Raw genomic sequence first — 24,624 nt, 5'->3', positions numbered from 1 at the left:
CTTGGTCAAACCCAACCCGAACCTGAATTGATTTTATCCTATTCAGGCTTGGGTGGATATGGATACTGCAGCTCAGATAAATGAAGGCTGGGAGTGGTCTGGAATGACAATGGGTGGATATGAGAGCCTGCTGAAAGGGGTACATAACACTGTACCCCAAAATCCCAAACCAAGCCAGTTCTGAACCTGCCCCCATAGGGGGGCCCAGTTTTGGACCGAACTCCCATGCAATGCATGTCAGGCCAGCTTGAGAGAAATTAAACACATGCACCCTAAGTTCATTTGTTTCATTCTTAGAATAATTAAATTGGGGTTCATGGGGTTTGGAGTTCACACTGTCTACATATCTTGTTTGTAGGTAATTGTTGTGTCCTCTGTTAGACTGGGAGCTCCCTGAGGGCAGGAACAGGCTTTTGCCTTTCTCTGTATCTGCTGAGCTTAGCACAGTGCCTGGCACATAGTAGGCACTTAATAAATGCTTGTTGACTTGATCTGACTGTGATAAGCACCTGCCTTACGGCTGATTTGGAGAATCAGATAAGAAAACACCTGCAAATGTAGCTTTGCTAAAGTGCCATATAAATGCTGCCTGCTATTTTATGATTATTTCCTGAACACTTTCTCCCAGTGTCCTCCCCTCCCCTCAGGGAGTTCAGGGCAGTGTGTTGTCCTCTCCGGGTAAGTTACAACACTTTTCCTTTCTGTTTTCGAGGGGTGAGGAGAAGGTTATGCCGAGTGACTTCTAAGGGTCCTTGCAGCTTTTCTATTCAGTCTGCAGTCCAGACCTGGTCTTTTGGGGTGGTTAGTTCCTGGTCTTTGAGAAGACACACATTTAGGAAAGGACTCCAGGTGAAATCAGTATTTGCTTAATTGCAAAAGAAACTGATAACGATGGGAGCAAGTCCTTTGTATTCAGGGACACCCCCTCCCCCTCAAACCTAACACACCTTGTGCCCACAGGGGTCAGCTTTTCCCCTTCTCACCACTGGCTTAAGGTCATTGAACTTGGGTTCAGTCCTGTACAAAAGAGGCAGAAACCATGCTGTTTCTGACTTTGGGGAAAGAATGCCGTACAGCCCTGTCTGCTGGTCCTCCCCAACCAACAGGAGAAGGAGTAGGGTGGTGCTGAGGCAGCCACACCCTCCAGGAGGCAGGGCTACGGGTGTCTTCTGAACAGGTTTCACAGCAGCGAGGTCGTGGAGGCTTTAGTTTAGGGAGGCATTATGCAAAAATCCCCCAAGCTTGCTCAGCAGATCTGAAATGAGTATTTATTAAAAGTCGACTTTCTCCCAGGAGGGTCATCTTCTTCGGATCCCCAGCATGTGACTGGAAGCCCAGACTGAACCTTCATTCCTCTGCAGCCTGAAGGATTCCTGTAGGGGCTTCTGTACTCGGTAAGTCTGGAGACATGTACTGATCTTCGCTTACAGGATCCTGGGCTGCCCTCATGCCCTCAGATCTACTTAGCTCTGAAATTGGGTCCCTTAATTCTGTAGAGCCAGAATGAGGGGCAGTGTCTGGGCATTCAGGATTTCTTCCCTTTGTGAATGGATCTGTTGATTTCTCCAGCTTGATTCTCCTCACTCTGTCTGCTTGTTAATTTCAGGATGAATGAATGATGCAATCCTCTGTGGGAGAGCCATCAGCCCACTATGGGGTGTAAAATCCCTAGAGCTTGGTGCTAACACTCTGGGACCCTCTCCTTTCACCCTATTAGCATTTTAAAATATTTCTGTCCATTGCATCCATTGGTACAAAAATTCACCTGGGGGGGGGTTGAACATTCATTCATTCAATGGATATTATTCTCTTTTTTTTCTTTACTTATGTCTGGGGCAGGATTGTGGATTGATTAATATTATATAAGGAGAAATTAGATCAACACTTTGTGTGTTTGTTGCAATTCCTGGGTATGTTTTCATTGTCATAACAGGGAGAAGCTCGCAGGAGAAAGGTCTGACACAAATTAGTGGTGTGACTGCAAACGAGTCACTTAATCTCCCTAACGCTGTAGATTGTAGGTATGGACCAAAAATAATAACTGTACAGTTCAAAGCCATCATGCAAACTGAGACATAGCAAGGTACCGGGAAGGGGGTCTTGTCTGGAAGGCTTAGGTTCAAATTCTTCCTTTGATGCTAGCTGTTGTGAATGATTAGAAAAAGTCACTTAAAGTCGCTTTTTAATAATGCCCATTTTCTTGTCTGCAAAGTGGTTGCTCTCAGCCATTAATCTATAAACCTGCTGTGAACTAGGAAGAAACAAAAAGGGTGTTTATGGGGGGTTGAGTGTTTCATTAATGCCTTGGGAGCTTCTGAAAAACTTCTGGGCTGTTAAGCTGGGGTTGAGTTATGCCTGGGGCATTGATGTGTTCTTTGCTTCGTATGCTTCTCTTGGCAACTCCAAGATCGTTGAATCGCTCAGTTAAATGTAATACTCACTCTAACTAAAAACTGACAGTGCCCAAGGAATAAAAATACAAAATCAAAACAGGCTCTGCCCTCAATGAGTTTGCATTCTCTTGCTGGATTCACTACCCAGGAAGCTTTCCCAGGACTACATCAGTAATTCATAGGGTCCTATTCCTCAATTCAGAAAAATTCAAATATTATGTTTCTCCCCCACCCCCTCCCCACTGGGTGTGCTTTCAAAATAAATGCTCAAGAGTGAAAAAAAAAACCCAGGAAAGCTTAGGTTTTCTGATTTGTAGTTTCAGCCATTTCTGTTACAGCACACTGACCTCTGGCCTATTCCTGGAATGTCCTGATGCTGCTTTTTGAAGCAGCTACTGGATAATGCAATCAATTACTCAATCAGTAAGCATTTATTATACCACTACTGTGGGGTCTACCCTCCCAGGCTAGTCTCCTTTAAAGTCACTTCTCTGTATAGTTGGGAATGCCCTCCACTGAAGCAGATCCCAAAGTAGATCTGTGACTGAATAGACAAATCCTAAGTTTTTGCCTGAGCCACAGAGAGATGAAGTTACCTGCCTCACTTCACAGAAATGAGCATCGGGTAGGATTGGAACTCAGGTCTTCCTTACTCCAAGGTTGGCCATTGATAATAATGTAGCGAGCATTCACATAACATTTTAAATTTTGCATACTGCTTCACAAATATCTCATTTGATCCTAAGAACAGTCCTTGGAGATAGGTACTGATATTTGCAGGTTTTCAGAGCTCCAAGCCCAGCCCATATAGGGAAGGTCTCCTGCTCAGCCAAAAGGAAGGAAGGGCAGGATTATAGGCATGAAGGTGTCCCTTTTGGTACACCTTTTTCTCTTACAGATGAGTATCATTTATCAGGCTGAGCCTCCATCCCTCTCTACCTTGCTTCAGTAAAGATAAACTAGTGAAGGTAGAAGGCGTCGTTGTAGAGTAGAGACGGTCAGACCTGGGCTGGAACCCTGTGTCTGTGATCAATAGATAGCTTACCTTGGAGTCAGGAAGACCTGGGTTCAAGCCCTGGCAGGAACACACATCAGCTGCTTGACCCTAGGCAAGTCCCTTAATCTCTCAATATTCCCAGGCAGAATGGTCAAGTAGAAGAAGCACTGGGTTTGGAGTAGAAGGTCCTGGATTAGAATACTGACTGTCACCTGTGTGACATTGGGCAAATCACATCCGCTCCATAGATGTCCATTTTCCCATCTATAAAATGGGGGAGTTGGAGTAGTTGACCTTCAAGGTCCTTTCCAACGCTAAACCTGTGACTCTATCTTCCTGAACTATGGGGTGAGTTGCCTGTCTGCATTGTGGAGGGAATTTCTATATTGGAAGTTCTTTAAACTGATGAAATCACAGATTCTGACCAATCTTCTCCCCTGAGCCACCTGTAGTAGCTGCGTCACAGGGTTATCAAGAGGACCAAATGATAATTCCTTTGTAAATCTGGAAGCCTTTTGGAAATGTCAGTTATTATTGTGGTTATTCTGTAAGATTCCGTGCATGTAGGCTTGGGTCCTCTACCCACCTGTCATATGATGCTTTCTAAAGCCACTTCAAGCTCTAAATTCTGTGATCATCTCCTACTCTGATGCTTTACCTTGACATAAAAGCTACCTTGAGTTCTCAAAAGCTATGCCAGCATTGTGTAACTGTGGGTAAGTTCTACTAAGCTGGCAGAAAGGCTTTGAGTATGGGCCCAGCATCTGACCAGGCTGGCTCAAATTTAGAAAGTTCTATCACCTGAGGGTTGGCCAACCAATCCAAGAATATGTTGGCCATGGCAACTCATGGGCCCCTCCACTAAGGTGTGGGAGGGGTTGTGGTGCACACTGTACCCTCACCTCCCTTCTTTTTCTACATGTGGCTCCTCCCCTGAGACTTCTAGATATTCAGAGAGCCAGAGTCCATTCTAACTCTGTAATTTTTCACTCCCCATGTCCCTCAAAGTGGATCTTAACTATTGGCTTGGGTTGTCCCCTTTCTTCTACAGAGCCTAATCTTACTGCCCCCTACTCCACCCTCACCTTGAAGTACTGAAGTATGTGAGGGGTTCTCTGGTCTCAGAAAGTTGTACTAGGTTGTTGGGTTGTTTTCCTTTGTTTTTTCTTTCTTTTTCTCTTTCACTCCTCTCAACTTTTCCTTTCCCCTCTCTCTCTCTCTCTCTCTCTCTCTCTCTCTCTCTCTGTTCCTTCTCTCTCCCCCTTTCCCTGTCTCTTTGTCTGTCTCCCTTTGACTTTTCTTACCTGATGTCCCCTGGCCTCGTTCTTTGTTTTTCCTTCTTTCTCAGTCCCAGCACATTTATCCCTTTCTGTTGCTTTTCATCTTTCACGAGGCTCTCATGTTATAACTCCCAGCTACTGGCTCTGCTTCCTTTTGCTTATGCAACAGGCTCCTTCCTAGACTGCACGATCTGTCTCTTCCTTGGAATTCCACTGAATTTCTTTTCTTATTTCAGGAGGTCTTTTGTAGAGACATTTGGAGTTGCAATTCCAACACCCCCCTCTCTTTCAAAGGAGCTAGCCGTGGAGAGCAGAACCTTTAGAATTCAGCACTGGAGAAACGTGAGTCTGGCAGCCTCTGCCTCTTGCATTTCAAATATCACCTATGTTGCAGTGCTATATGCTCTAGAATAGCAACTGACACCTAAACTCAGCTAAAAAATGTCTGTGGCATGTGTGAAATTCTGGATTCAAAAAATTAACCATTGGTGACGTAGTGAGGTGGATAGAGCATCTGCCCTGGGGTCAGGAGGACCTGAATTCAGACACTTAGTATCTGTGTGACCCTGGGCAGGTCACTTCACCCTGTTTACCTCGGCTTCCTCATTTGTAAAATGAGCTGGAAAAGAAAATGGTGAACCACTCCAGCATCTTTGCCAAGAAAACCCCAAATGGGGTCCCAAAGAGTCGGACTCAACTGAACCACCATCACAGAAATAAAAACAATGATGCCAGGAAGGGGGGTGGTTGTGCGGCACATTCTTATATGAGTTGCAGTCATCGGAATACCTTTCAGAGGGCTACTGCTGTCCAGAATGAAGGAATGTGTAGGGAGGTCATGTCTCGGTCCTCAGAGTGGGCCATGGCTGCCTCCAAAGACTAATGTGCTTTCATATTTGAAGGCTCGTCCACAAGGACCAAGCAGTAGTCTCTTTGACCTGTGTCCCACACACAAGGAAGACAAACTAGGGGCTGCCCCAGTGTGGGAGCAGCTTATTCTTGGGAGCTGCTGGCAATGCTGAACCATGGGTCCGTGTGTCTTTTAGCTTTTGGCCATGGGGACCTAGAGTCTGCCCTGTCCAAACAACAGTCTGCCTACTGACGGTTTTCCCTTTTTTGATCTCTCTTCCCTTCTTTCCATCCAACCTTCCCTGAAGGCTTCCTTGCAGATGTCAGAGATACAGAATCCATTCATAAACTCTTAGATCAAGAACTAGAAAAAGACCTCAGAGGCCATCAAAATCAAACCTATTTTATATATGGGGAAACTAAGTCCCAAGGAGTTCAAGTGACTTACCCAAGGTCACAGGTGTCAGAGAGAGGATTTGAACCTAAATCCTCTGACTCCAGAGGCAGTGCTTTTTCCCTGAAGAACATTCTTTCCTTCCCTGTGCCTTCTCCCTTCCCCCACCTCAACTGGGATCTTATCCATTTCCCTGAGTCACCCTCTTCCCTGCGATATTGGGAGCATACTCATGCCCCGCGGGAAAAACACCTGCAATTTTTGGTTTATAATTTCAGCTGGGATATCTCTTCCCAGACTGGGGAACAGGGAGCAGCTGGGTGTCTCAGGTATGGCAGGAATGAGGGTGGGAAGACTTTAGAGAAATGGGATTGGGGTTGGGGCCTTCACCTCTAAGCCATGACAGTAGTGATGGGACACACAGAACCCTAAAGGTTGGAGAATGGGACCACAGAGCTTTGTCACTAATGAGACCTTCAGATGAACAGCTACCCTCCCTGTGCCTCAGTTTCTTCCTCTGTAAAATGAGGGTGTTGGGTAGATGATCTGATGGTCTATGATTCCACTCAGTCTTTGACAGATCATTAGTATGCATTGTGGTATAATGGATAGAATGGAATCAGGACGGAGTTGTTCAGTCATGTCTGATTCTTTATGACCCCATTTAGGGTTTTCTTGGCAAAGATACTGGAGTGATTTGACATTTCTTTCTCTAGCTCATTTTACAGATGAGGAAACTGAGGCAAACAGGGTGAAATGACTTGCCCAGGGTCACACAGCTAGTAAGTGTCTGAGATCAGATTTGCATTCAGGAAGGTGAGTATTCCTGACCCCAGGCCCAGCGCACTATACACTGTGCCAAGTAAAAGATATGGGTTCAAATCTTGCTTCCGACATTTAGTTGCATGACCATGGGCAATATCTCTGAGTCTCAGGTAACTTTCTGAGATTTAAATTCAGGCTTAAGCTCTGTGTAGGTGGAGGGAGTTCCCATGTTGACAAAATCTGATGTGTTTTAAGGGCTCATGATGAGATCCATGCTGTCAGGGAGTGGTAACTAATGAGGCTCTTTGTAGGTATTGGAGATGCCAACAAAGATATGATAACCCGATGCAATCATGTATTGGTTTACACTTAACCAAATGATTTCCATGTACATTATCTAATACGGTCTTTGCAACAAAAAGGTGTAATTATTCCCATTTTACAGATGAGGAAACAGAAGCTCATAAAGATCACGGGATGTGCCCAAAGTTGCTTAGCTGGTGGATGGTGGAGTTGGGACTAGTTTGGGGCCAGTTCTAAATTCTATTCTAGTGCTTCTTTTTTTAAGTTTTTTTTTCTTTTTTATGCTTTTTACGCTGTTGTCAATGGCCAGTGACAGTCCTCTTAAGATCCTCTCTTGGGGCAGCCAGATGGCTCAGTGGATAGAGCTCCAGCCTTGGAGTCAGGAGGATCTGAGTTCAAATCTGGCCTCAGACACTTGACACTTACTAGCTGTGTGACCCTGGGCAAGTCACTTGACCCCAATGCCTAGCCACCCCCCCCCCAAACAAAAAGATCCTCTCTTGTAGCAAAGGAATATAGTGAAGCAAAAAACCAAGTCTATCCATTGATTATGTCTGGCAGTGTATGCTGCATTATCCCACTGTGGTCCACCACCTCTCAGCATACCTCATGCTTTCCTGCCATGCCCTTAGCTTTCTCGGTGACAGTGGCTTGGGGGTCTGTGCTGTCAGATTCTGCTGCACATGTTTGCGGTTGTTGTTTATCCCCTCTGCATATCCTGCTTGGCGGTCCAGTACTGGACCTGCTTTTAGGATGACGGTCAGTTTATGCCCTGAGGCTTAATTATTCACAACCCTCTTCTCTTCTTTAAGAGGGACTAGGTGAGGTGAATGTCATCATGCCCAGGGCCATGGTGGCAGCAGGTTCATGCTTTATAGGCGCAGAAAGAGTGGGCCACAGAACCTTCCCAGAGCCCTTTACTCTGGCTGGAACTGGGTTATATATTAATCCCAGTTTGGCTGCTTATTTTCCCAAGAACAGGCTGACTTTCTTAGGTGGATTTTTTACTTCTTTCCTTGCCCGTGTATCACATGCCTTGTGTTTCCCAAGGAGCAGAATGTCACGGCAACTTACAGAACTGCGTAGCTTATTAAAATTTTGGACTACTTAATTATCACGTTTTCCTTTTTTTAAAATTAAATTTATCTTTTTCAATGAATAAAAATTGATTTTCTCTCTGTCCCTTACTCCACCTACTGTTTTTTTATTAAAGAGAACAAATTTCTGAATTGGCTTTGCCCCCAAAAATGTGTGTTTCTTTCTACAACCTTGAGTTCAACTCCTATCAGGCTTCATCACTGCTCCTCTGCAATCATGGATGGTCATGGCATTAATCAGAGTTCTTACAGCTTTCAAAGCTGTTGCTTTTTACAGTGTAGTTGCGATTGTATAAATTGTTCTTCTAGTTCTGCTCCCTTCACTGTGCATCAGTTTGCAGAAGTCTTGCCAGGTGTCTCTGCATCATTTCTTATGTCCCAGTGATTTCCCAATGCCATCATTTCTTCAGTTCCTTCGTTTCCAGTTCTTGCTGCTATCAGAAATGCAAACTGGTCCGTTGTTGTGGTCTCCTTTGGGCTCTTCTTGGTACAAGGGCCTGTGCTGGTTGTCAAAAACCATCCACCTGTCTTCTCTCTTCTGTGGACACTTGCAGATCTGGGTTCTGGTCTTCCCTCTAACAGTTACCAGCTGGGTGATCTTAGCAAGTCACTGACCCACCTTCATGTTTCTGGGTCTCAGCTATGAAATGGGGATAAGATGACACCTGCCTAGTGGTAAGATGCAGGTGATTTCTCTTGGTGTCTACCACCTTCGAGGTGGGTGGCTCTATTTTAAGTGCCTGGCCCGTAGGCCAAAGGGCAGTGGGGAGGCACATGTCAGACACGAGCAGATGGCCACGTGTGTGCGCGAAGAGTTACAGAGGAGCCAGCGGCGTATTGTGCTCAGAGAAATGAGCCGGCTGGGGAGCCAGGGCGAGGGGCAGCTGCCGGACAGAATGAATGTGTGCTCCACTGGTAGCCACACAACATGAAAGGAACGTGAGGAAGGGTTGTGGCATGCAGCCAGGAACCCTTGTGCTATATTTTTGAGCGTTACTGGAGGGAAAAGCCACATCGTAAGAATGTGCAATTTGTAAATGTAATAACATTTATATGATGCTTTAAGGTTTGCAAAGACCTGTGCGTGTGTTATCCTGAGTATTTTATGTTGCCTGCGATTATTTTAAATGGAATTTCCCTTTCTATCTCTTCCTGCTGTGTATGGTTGGTGGTATAAAGAAATGATTTGTGTGGATTTGTTTTTCATGCTGAGGATGCTAGGTGGCCAGTAGATAGACTGCTGGCTCTGGAGTCAGAAGGACCTGTGTTCAAATCTGGCCTCAGACACTTACGAGCTGTGTGACCCTGGGCAAGTCACTTCACCCTGTTTGCCTCGCTTTCCTCATTTATAAAAAGATCTGGAAAAGGAAATGGCAAACCACTCCGGTATCTTTGCCAATTAATGTCTGAAGCTCTTAAAGTATTTTGTGCCAAGTAGGCATTATGGTGTCATGGGGCCGTGAAGATTTGGAGATGAAGAATCAACTAAACAATGGCAAAAAGTTTATATTGTCTGCAGTTTTTTAAAAAATTTATTTATTTTTAGTTTTCGACGTTCACTTCCACAAGATTTTGAGTTCCAGATTTTCTCCCCGTCTCCTCCCTCCCCCCACTCCAAGATGGCATACCTTCTGAATACCCCTTCCCCTCATCTGCCCTTCCTTCTCTTATCCCCTTCCCCTTCCATTTTCCTGAAGGGGAGGATAGATTTCTATACCCCATTTCCTGTATTTCTTATTTCCCAATTGCATGTGAAAACATTTTTTTTAACATGTGTCTTTAAAACTTTGGGTTCCAAATTTTCTACCTTCCTCCCTCCCCACCAACCCTCATTGAAAAGGCAATCTACAGTTGTTTTAAATGGAATTTTTCATTCTGTCTATCCACGTATTATCTCATTCATTCCTCCACAACTCTGGGAAGTAGGGTCTTGTTATTATCCCCATTTTACAGGTGGGGAAACTGAGTCTGGAAGAGGTTAAGTGGTTTGCCCAGGGTCATACATATAGCAGCTGAGGCAGGATTTTAACTTGGGTTTTCCTGACTCAATCCAATGCCCTAACCTCAATGCCACCCAGCAGCCTAGTCTCTAGCATTAAGGAAGACTTGGTCACAAGAACTTGTGAGTTTAGGGAAATGTTTTGCAGGAGGAATTCTAGGCTGTTAGGATGGCTGCTGCATTCTCAGGCATGGCTGCAAATCCTGGCCTGAATCCCAGCCTGATCAGTCTGTTGGTGATGGGGGGCAGAGGCAGCAAGGTGCTGTGGGTTCTGACTTGGCTGCTTGGGAGATGTCACCTTTGGCATGCAGACCCAGCTTCCAGAGTCCAGGACTGGCCAGAGCTATAGATAACAGTGCACACAGCCCCAGGCACTGCCCAGCAGGTTTTCTGCTCAAAGCCTCCTGCTTAGCCGGATGGATCTCTTATTTTACAACATTCCTTTGGGCTAAAGGGTTGCATTTTTCTGGTCTGAGTCCTGCCCATGCAGAGAGAAGCATTCCTTGCTATGATCCCACTCAGTCCACATTGTCTCATTGAAGTTCTATCCGACAGCAAGTCAGTTTCCCCTTGCTGAACTTTCAGGTCTTGCAGGATTTTCCCCCTACACAAAAAAGTGAAGCCAAAACCTTGAGCAAAATGATTGTGCATTTAATTTTGTGCTGTGCTTGGTACAGAGAGAAATGGGATCTCTGAGTCACAGCCTACACCTATTGGCACCTTGAATGCTAACCCGCAGGCGGTGCAGGAAACAGGTGTGGACAACAGGCACCATATCACGTGTCCCAACTTGAAGAGACTCTAAAGTGAGATGACATGTGAAAATGATTGTCCCAAAGGGCACACAGCAGCCTGTATTCCAAAGTTCCTGCAAATTTGGGGGAAATTCTGCCCCTTCAGACTGCAGAGGGATGAAAATTAGCGTAAGACACCCTAATGCCTGCTTGGCACAAAATCCTTTAAGAGCCTTCGAAATTTAAAAAAGAAGCCTTGAGCCTGGTCACCCTGGTGCCAATAATGTTACTTACGGTTGGGATTCATTCAGAGCCAGCCCTGGCGAGTCTGTTTCTGACTGCATTGAAAAGGGGGCTCATGAGGAATATTTGGTGGGTGTCCAATTACATGCCCCTAATGAAGGACCAGGTCAGGGCTCCAAAAATAACAGTAGCTAGTGTTTATGTAGTGTTGGCTCTGTGCCAGGCACTTCACAAATATTATCTCATTTGATCCTCAAAACACCAGGTGATTTCTCTTGGTCTCTTCGAAGTTGAGGACACTGAGGCTAACAAGGGTTAAGTGACTTGCCCAGGGTCACTCCGCTAGTAAGTGTCCAAGGTCACATTTGAACTCATTTCCTTTTCCTGCTCATGTAACAGATGAGGAACTGAGGCTAACAAGGGTTAAGTGACTTGCCCAGGGTCACTCAGCTAGTAAGTGTCCAAGGTCAGATTTGAACTCGTTTCCTTTTCCTGCTCATTTGGCAGATGAGAAACAGAGGCTAACAAGGGTTAAGTGACTTGCCTGGGCTCACACAGCTGGTGAGTATCCAAGTCAGGTCTTCCTGACTCCAGGCCTGGTGCTCTCTGCACCACACCACCTCCTTGTTTCTCTTTTTTTCACTTTTGTAGCCCCCATGTCTTAGCATGGTGCTTTGCATATAGTAGGCACTTCTTCGATGTAGGTTTGACTCAGATTGCCTTGTATCTCTCATCCTGGTTTTGTCTTGCAGAAGGAAAATTCTTTGAATCATGGTCTCCCACTCAGAGCTGAGGGAAATTTTCCGCTCTGCCGACGCCGTCTGCTTCGATGTTGACAGTACGGTCATCAGAGAAGAAGGAATTGACGAGCTGGCCAAGTTCTGCGGCGTTGGGGATGCTGTGTCAGAAATGTATGAATAATTAAACCCTGGGTCTCTCTTCAGTCAGCTGAGCACTAGAGAATCACTAGGAGAGGCTAGAACAGGGGCCAAAGTGCACCAGCTTTGGTCCTGGGATTGCCCACATGGACGTGGCTCGGTGGCTTACCTCCATTTTCCCACCTCTGAAGCAGTGACTTTTTTGGGGGCTGAGTCTGTAGGTATCTACAAAAACCCAACGACTGTTGGGCACTCTTCAGGTGCAAGGGCCCCGAGGTAGGTTATGTTGTGGAAAGGTCTGGAGTCAGCAGTCTGCCCCCAGTACAATCCTCATTCAGAAGGCAATGCACGTTATTGTCAGGATATTCAGACAGATTGGTAAACTGACTGACTCAGAGAGCCACCTTCCTTCCCAGGTTGCGGCAGCTTGCTCTAGGACCTCTAAAGGATCTGTACTTCAGCCTCCATAATTATTCATTTTGGGGTCCCTGGGAGCAAGGGTCATTCCAAATGCCCTGCAGCACTGTGGCGTTTCCAGGGAGCACTTCTCCATCATCTGGCATTCCTGTACCGCTTTCTATAATACCCTGGACCGGACTTCTGCCACCGTCAGGTCAGACACAGGGGAAAGCTTGTCTACCCTTCTGATAGAAGACCACTCTGCTTGTGTGACCCTTCCCTAGCTTCCCCAGGCAGCCAGCTCCCCAGTAGGAGAGAGTGGATTAGGAAGCGGGGATTTCTCAAGCCCCCAGCTGGGCCTTCCGAGAGCCAAGCCCGTTGACGTAGAATAGACCAGCACATGCGACTCGCAGTCAGTGCTCTAACAGTCGACCTGAAGTGGCCTCATTCGCTCAGTGCCTGTGTAGCTGGATGAGGGTGCGCGCTTGACGTTGATGGGCTGAATCTCCTCCTTAGGACCCGCAGAGCGATGGGCGGCGCGGTGACTTTCAAGGTGGCCTTAACAGAGCGATTAGCACTGATCCAGCCCTCCAGAGAACAGGTGCAGAAACTCCTGTCGGACCACCCTCCACACCTCACGCCTGGGATAAGGTAGGAGGGGATCCTTCACGCTCGGGGCTTCACCCCAGGCCTCCATCCTCCGGATGGTGGGAAGGCTCACTTTGGAGCCAGAGGACCTGGGTTCAAAGTCTGGCTCTGCCAGCTACTACCTGTGACCTTGGACAAGTCATTCGCCTTCCTTGGGCCTGGTTTCCTCCTCCATAAAACGGGAACAATGAACTCAATACCTTCTGGAAGGTCCTTCTTTGCTGCTGTTGCTGTTTAGTCATTTTTGGTTGTGTCTAATTCTTCATGGCCCCATTTCCTTGGCAAATATAGCGGTTGGCCATTTCCTTCTCGAGCTCATTTGACAGATGAGGAAACAGGCAAATGGGGTGAAGTGACTTGCCCAGGGTCACCCAGCTAGGAAGTATCTGAGGCTGGATTTGAACTCAGGTCCTCTGGACTCCAGGGCCAGCACTTTATGCCCTGTACCACCTTGCTGCCTAGGGGTCTTTACTTTGCGCCGATAGCATCACTGGCAACGGCGTGTGTGTAAGAGACACGTAGGTATAGTTCTTTATCTTTCTTATTGATAAACTGGAAAAGACTATCATAATATGACCGGCCCTGCAGTGTGGGCTGAACAAGCAGCCGTGCAAATCCAGGGCAGGAAGCGTCTGTGAGTTTGACACGGGGAAACTCCTGGTATGGAAATTCCCTGTTCCAATGAAGAGTGAAGAGCCTCTGGCTTTCTAGGGAAACGTCCGAGAGAATTTCCTGAGACATGAAGAGATTAAGTAACTTGTTCAGGGTAAGACCGTGCACTCAAAGGTGAGATTTAAACTCAGGCATTCTTGACTCCAAGCCTGACCCGTGCTATGCTGTCCCTAATGTAATAGGTTGTCAGTCCTTGACCAGGTAAACATAGAGCTGGTTTTTATCGTGGTGACAGCTATCATTTACATAGCTGTGGTTGGCAAAGCACTTTAGATATGGTGTCTCATTTGATCCTCACAACAGCCTGAGAAGTGGGTGTTTTTACTCTTAGCCCTATTTTACAGATGAGGAAACTGAGGCAGACTGAGGTTAAGTGACTTGTGCAGGGTCACACAGTTAGTAAGTGTCTAAGGCCAGATGTGAACTGAAATCTCGCTGACTGCAAGCCCAGTGATCTGTCTACTGAGCCACCTCAATACCCTTTTCAGGCATCTAATATACAATATAGAGCTAAAATTAGGCTCACGTGTTTTGTCACAGCTAGGTGGCACAGTGAATAGAGTACTGAGTTCAAATCTGGCCTCAGACACTTAGTAGCTGTGTGACCCTGCTCAAGTCACTTCACCCTGTTTGCCTCAGTTTCTTCATCTGTAAAATGAGCTAGAGAAGGAAATGGCAAACCACTCCAGTGTCTTTGCCAAGAAAACCCCAAATGGGCACAGAGTCAGACACAACTGAGAAGACCGAACCAAAAATAAAATTGCACCGTAGATGTCTCATAAATAAATATTCATTTGTTTTGCTTTTTTCCTGAGGCAATCAGGGTGAAGTGACTTGCCCAGGGTCACACAGCTGGTAGGTGTCTGAGGCTGGATCTGAACTCAGGTCCTCCTGACTCTGAGGCTGGAGCTCTATTCACTGCATCACTTAGCTGCCCTGTAAATATTTATTAAACAACCACAACCACAGCTTGTTTTCTTGTAGTTAATAACTGCTCCTGCCAAACCAGAAAAGTTAAGCTATAAGCCTGAACAAAGGTCCTAACACGTGATATAAATGTGTTTCCGGGGCCCTTCTTCCATGGGCTTCCTTCTGTTCCTTTTCTTTGCTGATTCAATTTCTGTCACCCCTAGGGAGCTGGTGAGCTGCTTACAGCAGCGAAATGTTCAGGTCTTCCTAATCTCTGGCGGGTTTAGGAGCATCGTAGAACATGTCGCTTCAAAGCTCAATATTCCAGCCACCAATGTCTTTGCCAATAGGTTGAAGTTCTATTTCAATGGTAAGCATCCATTTGGGTTACTCTCTTCTTTCTTATCAGTTTTGGTTTCACTGATAGAGACTGTTCGGGTAAAGGGGTCACTAGGGATGAGCTCAGGCCGAGGTAATAGTTTAAGAAACAAAAATTAAGTGTGGAAATACCTATTTCTCTGTGGTTTTGTAGTTTTCTCTTATACACCCAAAAGTATTAGGGTCATCCCAGCTCTGCCAAGTATGACTTATGTCATACCAGGGCAAGTCACAACCTTTCTAGGCTCCATTTGACTCGTCTATAAAATGGAAGGTTGGATGAGATGGCTTCTAAGAGTCCTTCAGCCTCTTGGTCTATGACCCTATGACCCTTTGTGTATTGGCTCCCAGGTCAGTGGTGACCATCTTGTTAGTATTTGGTAAAATGCCTTAGGTGTTCACAGATCTGCTCATTTCCAAGGCATCTATGAAGCTTATTTTGAGACCAGTTGTCTTCTAAATATTTTCATTCATTTGATTCCCCTTAGGTCATGGATTCTTAACCTGGGGTCCATGTGGGTTTTGTAAAAATATATTTTGGTAACCATTTTAATATGACTGGTTTTCTTTGTAATGCTATATGTTTTATATTTATGCATTTAAAATCTCTCTTCTGAAAAAGGGTCCACAGGCTTCACTAGACACTGCAAAGGGGTCCAGAACAAACAGAACAAAACTAGAAAGGTTCAGAACCCTAGCTCTAGGTCCATGGCAGAAATGTAGTCTGCCAACTGAATGATTTTAAGAATTCCAGCTTTGGGGGGATCCCAGGCTGATGACTATCTCCTCATTGGGCTCCTTCATTCCAGCCTTGGCCTGAGGACCCTGTTAGATGAGTCTGGCTACTTGTAAAGGTCTCGAAACAAAATTAATTGGGCGGGAGAGGAGTGCAAAGGAAGGAGAGAATTTGGAACTCAAAAACATTTTTAAAAACAAATATTAAAAATAAAAATATACTCTAGAACAGTAGAGGATATACAAACAATAAGCCCGAATTCTTTCAGGAGAGGTAAGGCCACCTTACAGGGGTACCTTAGAGCACCAGTACCCCTTCTCCTCTCCTCCATCCCCCACCCCGTTTGTGCCACGTCATACTCATATAATACTCAAGTCAGTGGCTAAGGTAGAAATGACCGGCAGCTAGAGACGACTGAAGACTTGACAGATAGGAAGAAGACCTGGAACCACTAGGACCTGGAAAAAAAAATTCCACAGCTACTGTAAAGAATTAGAAACACGGGGCAGCTAGGTGGCGTAGTGGATAGAGCATTGGCCCTGGAGTCAGGAGGACCTGAGTTCAGATCCGGCTCAGACGCTTGATACTCACTAGCTGTGTGACCCTGGGCAAGTCGCTTAATCTCATTGCCTAGCAAAAAAAAAAACAACAACAAAAAAACCCCCAGAATTGGAAACTAGACAAAACAGCCAGCAACCAGGACGTGGGGGAGAAAATGCTTCAGAGTCCACAGAACAGCAGACCACAGAGCCTTGCCTAGAAGAACCCTGCAACAAAAACAGCAAGTCAGCCTCAAGCAGTAGCAGATATTGGCTGCCCAAATCTTGTGCGGTAACAACGTGAAGGCACCGTCCTTTCTTTCTTTTTTTTCAGCTAAAGACAAGGTTTATTAAAGATCAGCCGTATCTATTGGCCAGACTCTGAGGGAATCTAAACACGTGTGACACTCATAAAGACAAGCGTGCTTGAGCGAGTCTCCGCAGCTAAATGGCGGCCAAGGGGGCTCTTATATACAGAAAGACTGTGGGCGGGATCTAGGCGTGGCCAGCCAGTCTGGGGTGACTGGAGGAGGGGTCTGAGAGAAGGGGTATCTTGGTCGGAGTGACTGGGAGGTAGAATGGGGTCTAGATGGGATCAAGGGTGGGAAGTGGCAGCATAGACAATAGAGGGCTAGGCTCAATTAAGGGTAACAAAGAATTGCGAAGTGCGGGATTGGGTGTAAGAGATAAGGAAAGGCCAGCCTCAGGCAACCTCTAGAGACTTCCTTGACCAAGTAAGAGAGTTCTAGGAAAGCTCAAGGCGGAGGTTTCTTAGGGCCGGTTTCGGACCCCAGATTCTTTTGGGGTAAGGGGCGAAGGTCTCAGCTTCTGAAACTGTCTCCTGCTGACAAGGGGCATAGAGCCGTCCCATTCAACGGGTCAGACCTTACAACCCGGCTGAAGGCATGATCCAGTCCTCTCCAACCATACATTTAAGGTATCAGGCAATGAGGCCAGAAGCTTAAACCCAGGAGAACCAGCCTCACCAGGACACTTTGTCAGACCCCATGACAAAGACTTTTCCTGCCCATAGGCCCGTGTAGTAATGCCAAAATCTCCTAGAAGCACGACGAAAGAAAGAAGACGTAGAAATTCGATTCCATTTACTTCATTAGGGCCGCAGAATAATTCAGGATAGTGTCATCAGCCAGCTGTCAACATATGTATTGATTCCCCATTAAAATTTACATGGAGTAAATTAAAAAAAACAAACCATAAAGCTATGTAAAAAAAATAGTTCTAATTCACTTGAATTAAATAGAACCAGTCTAACTTTGGAGAAGGCACTGTGGTAGCTGCAGCCATAGCTGTTCTTGAAAATAATTCACTAAAATTATTGAGGGGTTGATATCTGCACCTCTGGAGGGAGCATCTAGGCCAGTGAAACCACAGATCCTTGGGGTATTGAAGAAGGAAATATGCAAGTGTGTGTGTCTGCTCTTTAGAGGAAGAGGGTCCATACATATGATCCTCTTCCTATGGGACATTCTACTTGTAAGACATTCCTTCCACCAGAGTAGTCCAGGACCTGCTTTTAAGACTTCATAGTCCTAAGAGTTTCCTGGGGGCCTTAAGAGGTTATGACCTGCTCAGGGTCATAGAGCCAGAGACAAAACTTGAACCTGGGTCTTCCTGACTCCAAAGCCACCCTGCTATTCATGGTGCCACACAGCCTCTGTGTGCATGTGTGTGGAGGTAACTGCTTCATATTTATTTTGTCCACATGCATCATCAAGGACTTTGGTGATAGTGGGCTAGGCTGAAGGTATTGTAAAATTCAATGGGCAGTGGATGGGCACATTTCCCAAAAAGAATAAGAATCACCACTGTTGGCAAGACTGCAAAGCTAGCCTTTGGTGAGAACCTTGCATGCTCCCCCACTACTAGCTCCCCCTGGATTACCCAGAAAGTCCAGGAAGGGCCAGGGACTCTGGCTCTAAAATCCTTCTTTCCTTATCTTTTACTTTCTAATCAAGCAAGCAAATAGGAAGCAAGCAAGCAACGAGTACTTATTAAGCACGTACTATAGGGCAGGCACCATGTTAAGCACTGAGGATGCAAATGCGAAAATGAGACAATCCCTCCTTTCAAAGAAATGACATTCTAACAGGGAAGATAACGTGAACATGGGGAAGCAGAGGCAAAAGAAAGACATACATACATAGAGGATAATTTATGGTGGAAGGCGCCACCAGCTGGGGGTGGGGCTCTCCTGTAGAAGGTGACTGTTGATCTGAGCTTTGAAGCAAACTAGGGATTCTGAGAGGTGGAGGTGAGGCAGGCAGGTCACGAGAAAGCCCATTTGGCTGGATTGTAGAATGCTGACAGGAAGAACTGTTTCATGAGTCTGATGAGGTATAATGGTGGCAAGTTGTGAAGGGCCTCCAGTGCTCAACGGAAGAGTTGACGTTTGACCCTGGAGGCGATTAGAGGGAGCCACAGACATTTATTTTTATTCCACCTCATTGGAAAGCCCACCCTTCTGGTAACGTTCCATAGCATGGAATGAATGGATCTTTAACCCTGCCACCATCACTGTTCTCTCTAGGTGAGTACGCTGGTTTTGATGAGAGCCAGCCAACCACTGAATCTGGCGGGAAAGGCAAGGTGATTGCACTCCTGAAGGAACGGTTCCATTTTAAGAAAATCGTCATGATTGGGGACGGAACCACCGACATGGAAGCTTGTCCTCCTGCTGTGAGTTCTGAGGATACTAATCCCTGTCTGTTCTGTAGAAAAACAAAATCATGGGCCTGAGAGGGTCCTGTCTCTCTGTGTCTACAGGGAGGTGGGTGCAGGCTTTGGAACCAGAGTCCCATCTCTGTGACTTACAACCTGGGCAGGTCACTTTACTTTTCTCTGAGCCTCTGTTTCCTCAGCTGAAAAATAAAGGGGTTCAACTAGATAGCTTTTAAGGTCCCTGCCAGCTTTAAATCTGTGATCCCAGAGTGTCCATCCCTCCCATTATAGAGACCAGGGAGCTGAGGCCCAGAGAGGTGACTACTCTGATGGCAAGGCTTCTTCCCTTACAGCTTGTAGTCCTTTTCATCCTCTGCTTCCATGCAGTGCAGGGGAATTTGGAGTCAGGGACCTGGGTTCAAGACCCAGCTCTGTTACTTTCTCCCTGTATGACCTTGAGCAGTCTTCTTTCTTTTCTTTTCTTTTTTCTTTTTGGCTCCTCCAGTCCTATCCTCTATCAAAAGGGAGGAGTTGGGATTAGATGACTTCTCAGCTCTCTTCCAGTTCTAAATCAATTGAAAAAGCATGATTCATGGATGGATCCAAGATGGCGGAGTGAAGGGAGTACTCCAGCAGAACTTTCCCAACATTCCCCTTTAAACAACCTTAAAATAATGGGGTCAAATCAAATTCTAAAACAAGCATCATTTGTGGGTGGATCCAAGATGGTGGAGCGAAGGGAGTACTCTAGCAGAACGTTCCCAACGTTTCCCTCTAAACAACTTTAAAATAATGGAGTCATATCAAATTCTAAAACAAACCTCATTTAGTAAGTGCCTACCAAGCTTCCTGGTACTATGCTAAGCCCCTGAACACAGAGGCAAAAGTGAACCAGGTCCTGCTGGCTCAGACTTTAAATTCTCCAGAGATACAAAATCTACATGGATAAGGAAAGACAAAATAAGGCAAAGTCATTCTGAGAGTGAATGAGACCTCTAAGCAGCCAGAAGGGTGAGGAAAATCTTCATGTAGGAAATAGTACCTGAGCCGTTGCTTAAGGGAAGGTAGGAAGAAGTGTGTGCATAACATGCATTCGGCTCTGGGGGAAGTATAGAAGTGCATGATGCACAGTGCCTGTCCTCAAGGAGCTTCTGGTCCAGTTAAAGGCAAGAAGACCTTCGCCTGACAAGGTTCAGCAAGGCTACAATCAAAGAAATGTCAGGGGGCAGAGAGTCGGGAGGAGAGCGCATCTCGGCCTGGAGTGGGCCAGGAAGGTCCTTGGAAGGTGGCCAGGATCTCAGTGGGCAGGGAAGAGAACCGAGTGGGCGGATCAGAGAGTCTCGGTTTTAGAGCTTGGAGGGAACTTCGAGGCTATTAAGTTCAGCCCTCTCATTGTATAGATGAGGAAACTGAGGCCCAGAGACCTTTGAGGTGGAATTTGAACTTTGGTCTGACTCCAAGTTTGACATCCCATCTGTTACAGTAAGTTTGGAAAAGTAGCTTGAAGCAACTCTGTAGAGGAGCCACAGAGTTTGAATTTTATCCTCTGACTCCAAATGCAGTGTTCTTTCTTAAAGAAAAGTCCTGTTGATAGTTTTGAATCTCTTACATCACCATTGCCTCCACAAAATACTTTGCACCTCATAGGCGCTTAAGAAAATGTTTGTTTAGTTGAATTGACTCATGTAGATAACGGCAGCCTTTGGTTGGTTTTAAAAAGAAAAGATAGGGGGCAACTAGGTGGTGCAGTGGATAGAGTACCGGCCCTGTATTCAGGAGGACCGGAGTTCAAATCTGGCCTCAGACACATAACATTTTACTAGCTGTGTGACCCTGGGCAAGTCACTTAACCCCAATTGCCTCACCAAAAAAAAAAAGGAAAGATAAAAACAGTGCTTTTGGGAAAATTAATCTATGATTTAAGGATGGTTAGAAAGAAGAAAGGACATAAACATTTATTAGGTGTCTACTATGTGCCAGAAACTGGGGTAAACTCTTTACAAATAATGTATCAGGGAAAGGCCAAAGGCAAGGAGTCCAACTGGTCCGCTGTCACGGGAATCCAGGTGTGGTGGTAAAAAAAATCAAGTTTGTGGGAGGAGAGAGAAGGGACTGTTTAGAAATTTATGTAGTTTACACTATCTGCACACAGAGAAAGAGAGAGGGAGTCCTGACCTCTTTCAAAGACTATGGCTTTTGTTTAATTGAAGCACTTTGTACAGACACACTGGGCTCTTCCCAGCAAACCCCCCCACCAGTCCCCCAGACAGGGGCATTCCCAGAACAGTCATTAAGCAAAGCTGTCTTTCAGGCTGATTGCATCTGATAGTATGAGTCAGTTTCGACTGTCCTGATTTACTGACCAAGAAGAGAAAGGAAGGAGGCTTTACTTTTGATAGTCCAGTGCCAGCAAAGGATGGATGTCTGGCCTGAGTTCTGCTGCCTTTTAATGAGGTCAATATTTGTGTGTAATCATTGTTCTACAATCTCTGCTTCTCTAACCCTAGAGACAATTAACTGAGAACAGCACAAATTAGTGGAAATTCTCTAAGTGAATGTTGTTCCATTGATCATGGGTAGAGCCTGCTTAGCCTCACCCTTGAGAAGTGGGCTGCTTGCTGCCAGCAGGAGCCTGGATCGATCTCCTCCCCCAACACCTTCTGGGCCTCACTGCTCTCTCTTTATTTGAATTTCTAACTGTCTGTACCACATTATTAAGCACTTGGCCTTCTCCTGTCTTGGCAATAGGTCAGAGATTTGTGATTTTAATAGAGTAGGGACTTCCTTCCTCCACCAACCGACTTATTCCTCAATGGATGGCCAGTGTGGGAAGCATTCAGAGAATTTATGTGATCCACCCAGAATCACCCTGTTCTTGAGCCTGGGTCTTCCTGTCCAGTACAGCATTCTATTCACTACTTTACTCCTCCCCTTGCATTACTGTTTCATGTGCCTTCCTCGGTTAGATCATAAGCTCCTTGACGGCAGATCCTGGCATGATATTTACTCAATGGATTGATGAGTATGGAAGTTCAAGATGAGGAAGTGAAGAATGGTCCTATTTGCTGAATTGGCTCTAAGATCTGCTTTAGGGCAAAAACCTCCATTAGAATGGAAGCTTGACCATGGTGGGCACCATGTTTTTGCTTTCTTTACTTTTGTTTTGGTTTTTTTGCTTTTTGGTGAGGCAATCGGGGTTAAGTGACTTGCCCAGGGTCACACAGCTAGTGAGTATCAAGTGTCTGAGGCTGGATTTGAACTCAGGTCCTCCTGACTCCAAGCTGGAGCTCTATCCACTGCGCCGCCTAGCTGCCCCCTTTCTTTACTTTTCTAATAATTACTATAGTGTCAGGCACATAGTAGGAGCTTAATAAATGCTTGTTGACTCAAGACAAGTGGGTGGTTCCCTCCCCGCTGCCCAAAACTGATCATTTCCACTTTCTGGCTCAATGCCTGTGGCCAATAGTTTTCTTTGCATGCTTTTGATTCCTTTTTTCCCTCCTTTTAGGATATTTTCATTGGCTTCGGGGGAAATGTGATTAGGCAACAAGTAAAGGAGAACGCCCAGTGGTACATCACCGACTTTGGGGAGCTTCTTCAAGAGCTGGAACAGTGATGTCTGATTTGAAACATATGAAATATATACACATATATTTTATTAGCAGTTCTGGATTAATTAAAAAGAACACTTATGCAGATTTATGTTGTTGGCATACATTTGCCCATTGCCTTTTTACATGCCCAAATTTGGTGGTGGTCCCCTGTCCTTTCAGGCTAACTAGAGAATGGTTCCTGACCACTTTGACCACTGAAGTCCACTTTTTAAGGCCAGTTAAAAGCATTCCTCCATGCTTGACCTTTGAGTAGAACACTAAGCCATAAGGTAGAAGTCCCTTCTCCCCCATAGGAATTCGTCTTATGTGGGATGGTACAAAGGTCTCATTTACAGAACACTGGAACACCAAACAGAATTATTGGTGTCTCGGAACAAAGTTGTTTGTCCTTAAAGATCATAAGAAGGGGAAAAAAAGAAAAAAAACTCCTCCAAGAGGAGGATTGGCAGGTTTTTCCTTCTCTTTTGAAGTCAGAAATAATTCTCAACACGTACTATGCAAATAATTGTGAAAGAAAACCTGGAAAGTTGTGAAAGTTACAACATTTATTTTAATTCTGACCAGAGTTTAGCAAGAGATACTTCCAAATGTGACTTGAAAACACTGTCTCTCTACCCATTCCTTCTTTTCCAAATTAAGTGGGGGAAAGGACATCACTGTGGCAAGGAGCAGACATCTTTGGGACACGAAGAAGGATTTTTAAGTGAGAACTTACTTGAAAAACTTTTAACTTAACCAAATGTCGAGACAAATGCTTTTCGGAATTCGACTTTCTGCAACACTTTCAGGGGCATGTGGAGCAGGATTGGCAGCTCTCCCATAAGGCTGGAAATAACCAAGCAGTTGTTCTGTCCTGGTGAATGCTTATTGGCAACTCTCCATAGACTTGTTTGGTATGGTCTCCATTTTCAGAAGTGCCATGCCTAGGACTTAAAACTTCTAAACTGAGTTATGAGAATACTCCCTTTAAAACTTTCCAACATTTGAATTAATTAAAAAAACAAACTGCTGTTCCCTTTCTTCTTCCTGGAAGGACAAAAAGATGCTCTATATAAGAGCAAAAGATGATTAGAATGCTTAGGAGGTCTCGAGTTCCTTTACCCACGAGGAGCCAGCTTGCCAGATCTGGTCCTCCACACATCAGTGATCTGAATAGCAAGGGGGATGAGGAAAGGCTAAATTTGGCTCAGTGCTGTCTGGTCAGCTGGAAAATATCCCTCTGTCCCCAACAAAACAATTGTCTCTTTGCCCAGAAGGATTCTCAGTTCTTAAGGAGCTGTGGGAAAAACCCAACAAATCATCACCCACACGGTGGTTCCTTTGTGTGTGTGTGCTGGAGGGGGTGAGTTTAAAACTAAGCAAGGGGTTCTGTGGCATTCTGAGTGCCCACTCCTCCTGCGCTTGATGGAAACCTGTCCCTGGAGCCTCTGTGCAAAGAGTTATGAGCATAGTTATACTGGGATTGCATTCAGATGATAAAAATGTTCACTGGAGTCCGTAAATCATCTTTCTTTTTCTTTTTCATTCATCTGGGGAGGATTTCTACTAATCTGGATAGAAAAAAAAAAGGGAAATAATTTGGGTTGTGACAAAGCTAGAGACTTCAAATCTTTTATGTAAAAATGCCAGAAGAATGTCTTTTTATTACTTTTAAAAGAATGGAGAAACTGCGGCTTTTGCCCAGTCCTTCTTGGGCTTTACCTATTCTCTTCTGTATTCTGAGATTACACTCCTTGAAAAGATAGTGAGCATCCATGACATTGAGGCATGTCTACTTGATCTCTACTCCAATAATAAGAAATCCTCACATTTATAGTGTTTAAATTTAAAAAAACACCTTTTTTTTTCCAATTAATGAGCACTTCTCTTCCTCCCATCTCCTTCCTGTTGGAAAGAAAAAGAAAATCAAAATCCTTGTAACAAATATGCATGGTGCTGAAGAAATAGCAATATTGTGCTCTCTATCAGAAAGGCTTTTATTTATTTATTTTAACTCTAAGCTAACATTGAAGCATTTGTAGTCTAGAGAGAGAGAGAGAGAGATGTTCCAACCGACTTAGTCCCACACGCTTACCTTTGGATGTGACTCTGTATCCCAGGATAATTTGAGATAACTTT

At 45.2% G+C, this 24,624-nt stretch overlaps 1 protein-coding gene across 2 annotated transcripts; it reads left to right on the top strand.

Annotated features, from left to right (window-relative positions):
- The first annotated feature begins 718 nt into the window (after nt 1–718).
- On the top strand, nt 719–22,590 carry PSPH (phosphoserine phosphatase). 2 transcript variants are annotated; one of them, XM_021006955.2, is made up of 8 exons: nt 719–849; nt 1,294–1,394; nt 4,907–5,012; nt 11,807–11,965; nt 12,848–12,982; nt 14,785–14,930; nt 18,762–18,910; nt 22,401–22,590. In XM_021006955.2, exons 4-8 carry the CDS (start codon nt 11,826–11,828, stop codon nt 22,506–22,508), a joined length of 678 nt encoding a protein of 225 aa, XP_020862614.1. In that variant the 5' UTR covers nt 719–849; nt 1,294–1,394; nt 4,907–5,012; nt 11,807–11,825; the 3' UTR covers nt 22,509–22,590. The 2 variants fall into 2 exon arrangements, with proteins under 2 accessions (XP_020862614.1, XP_020862613.1); XM_021006954.2 differs by lacking the exon at nt 719–849 and having other exon boundaries at nt 1,111–1,394.
- Nucleotides 22,591–24,624: the final 2,034 nt, after the last annotated feature.

Source organism: Phascolarctos cinereus, unplaced genomic scaffold (genome assembly GCF_003287225.1).
Source record: "Phascolarctos cinereus isolate Bilbo 61053 unplaced genomic scaffold, phaCin_HiC Scaffold_5;HRSCAF=322, whole genome shotgun sequence".
NCBI lineage: Eukaryota > Metazoa > Chordata > Mammalia > Diprotodontia > Phascolarctidae > Phascolarctos > Phascolarctos cinereus.
The sequence above is the reverse complement of the archived record's forward strand: the minus strand, read 5'-3'. Positions and strand labels throughout refer to the sequence as shown.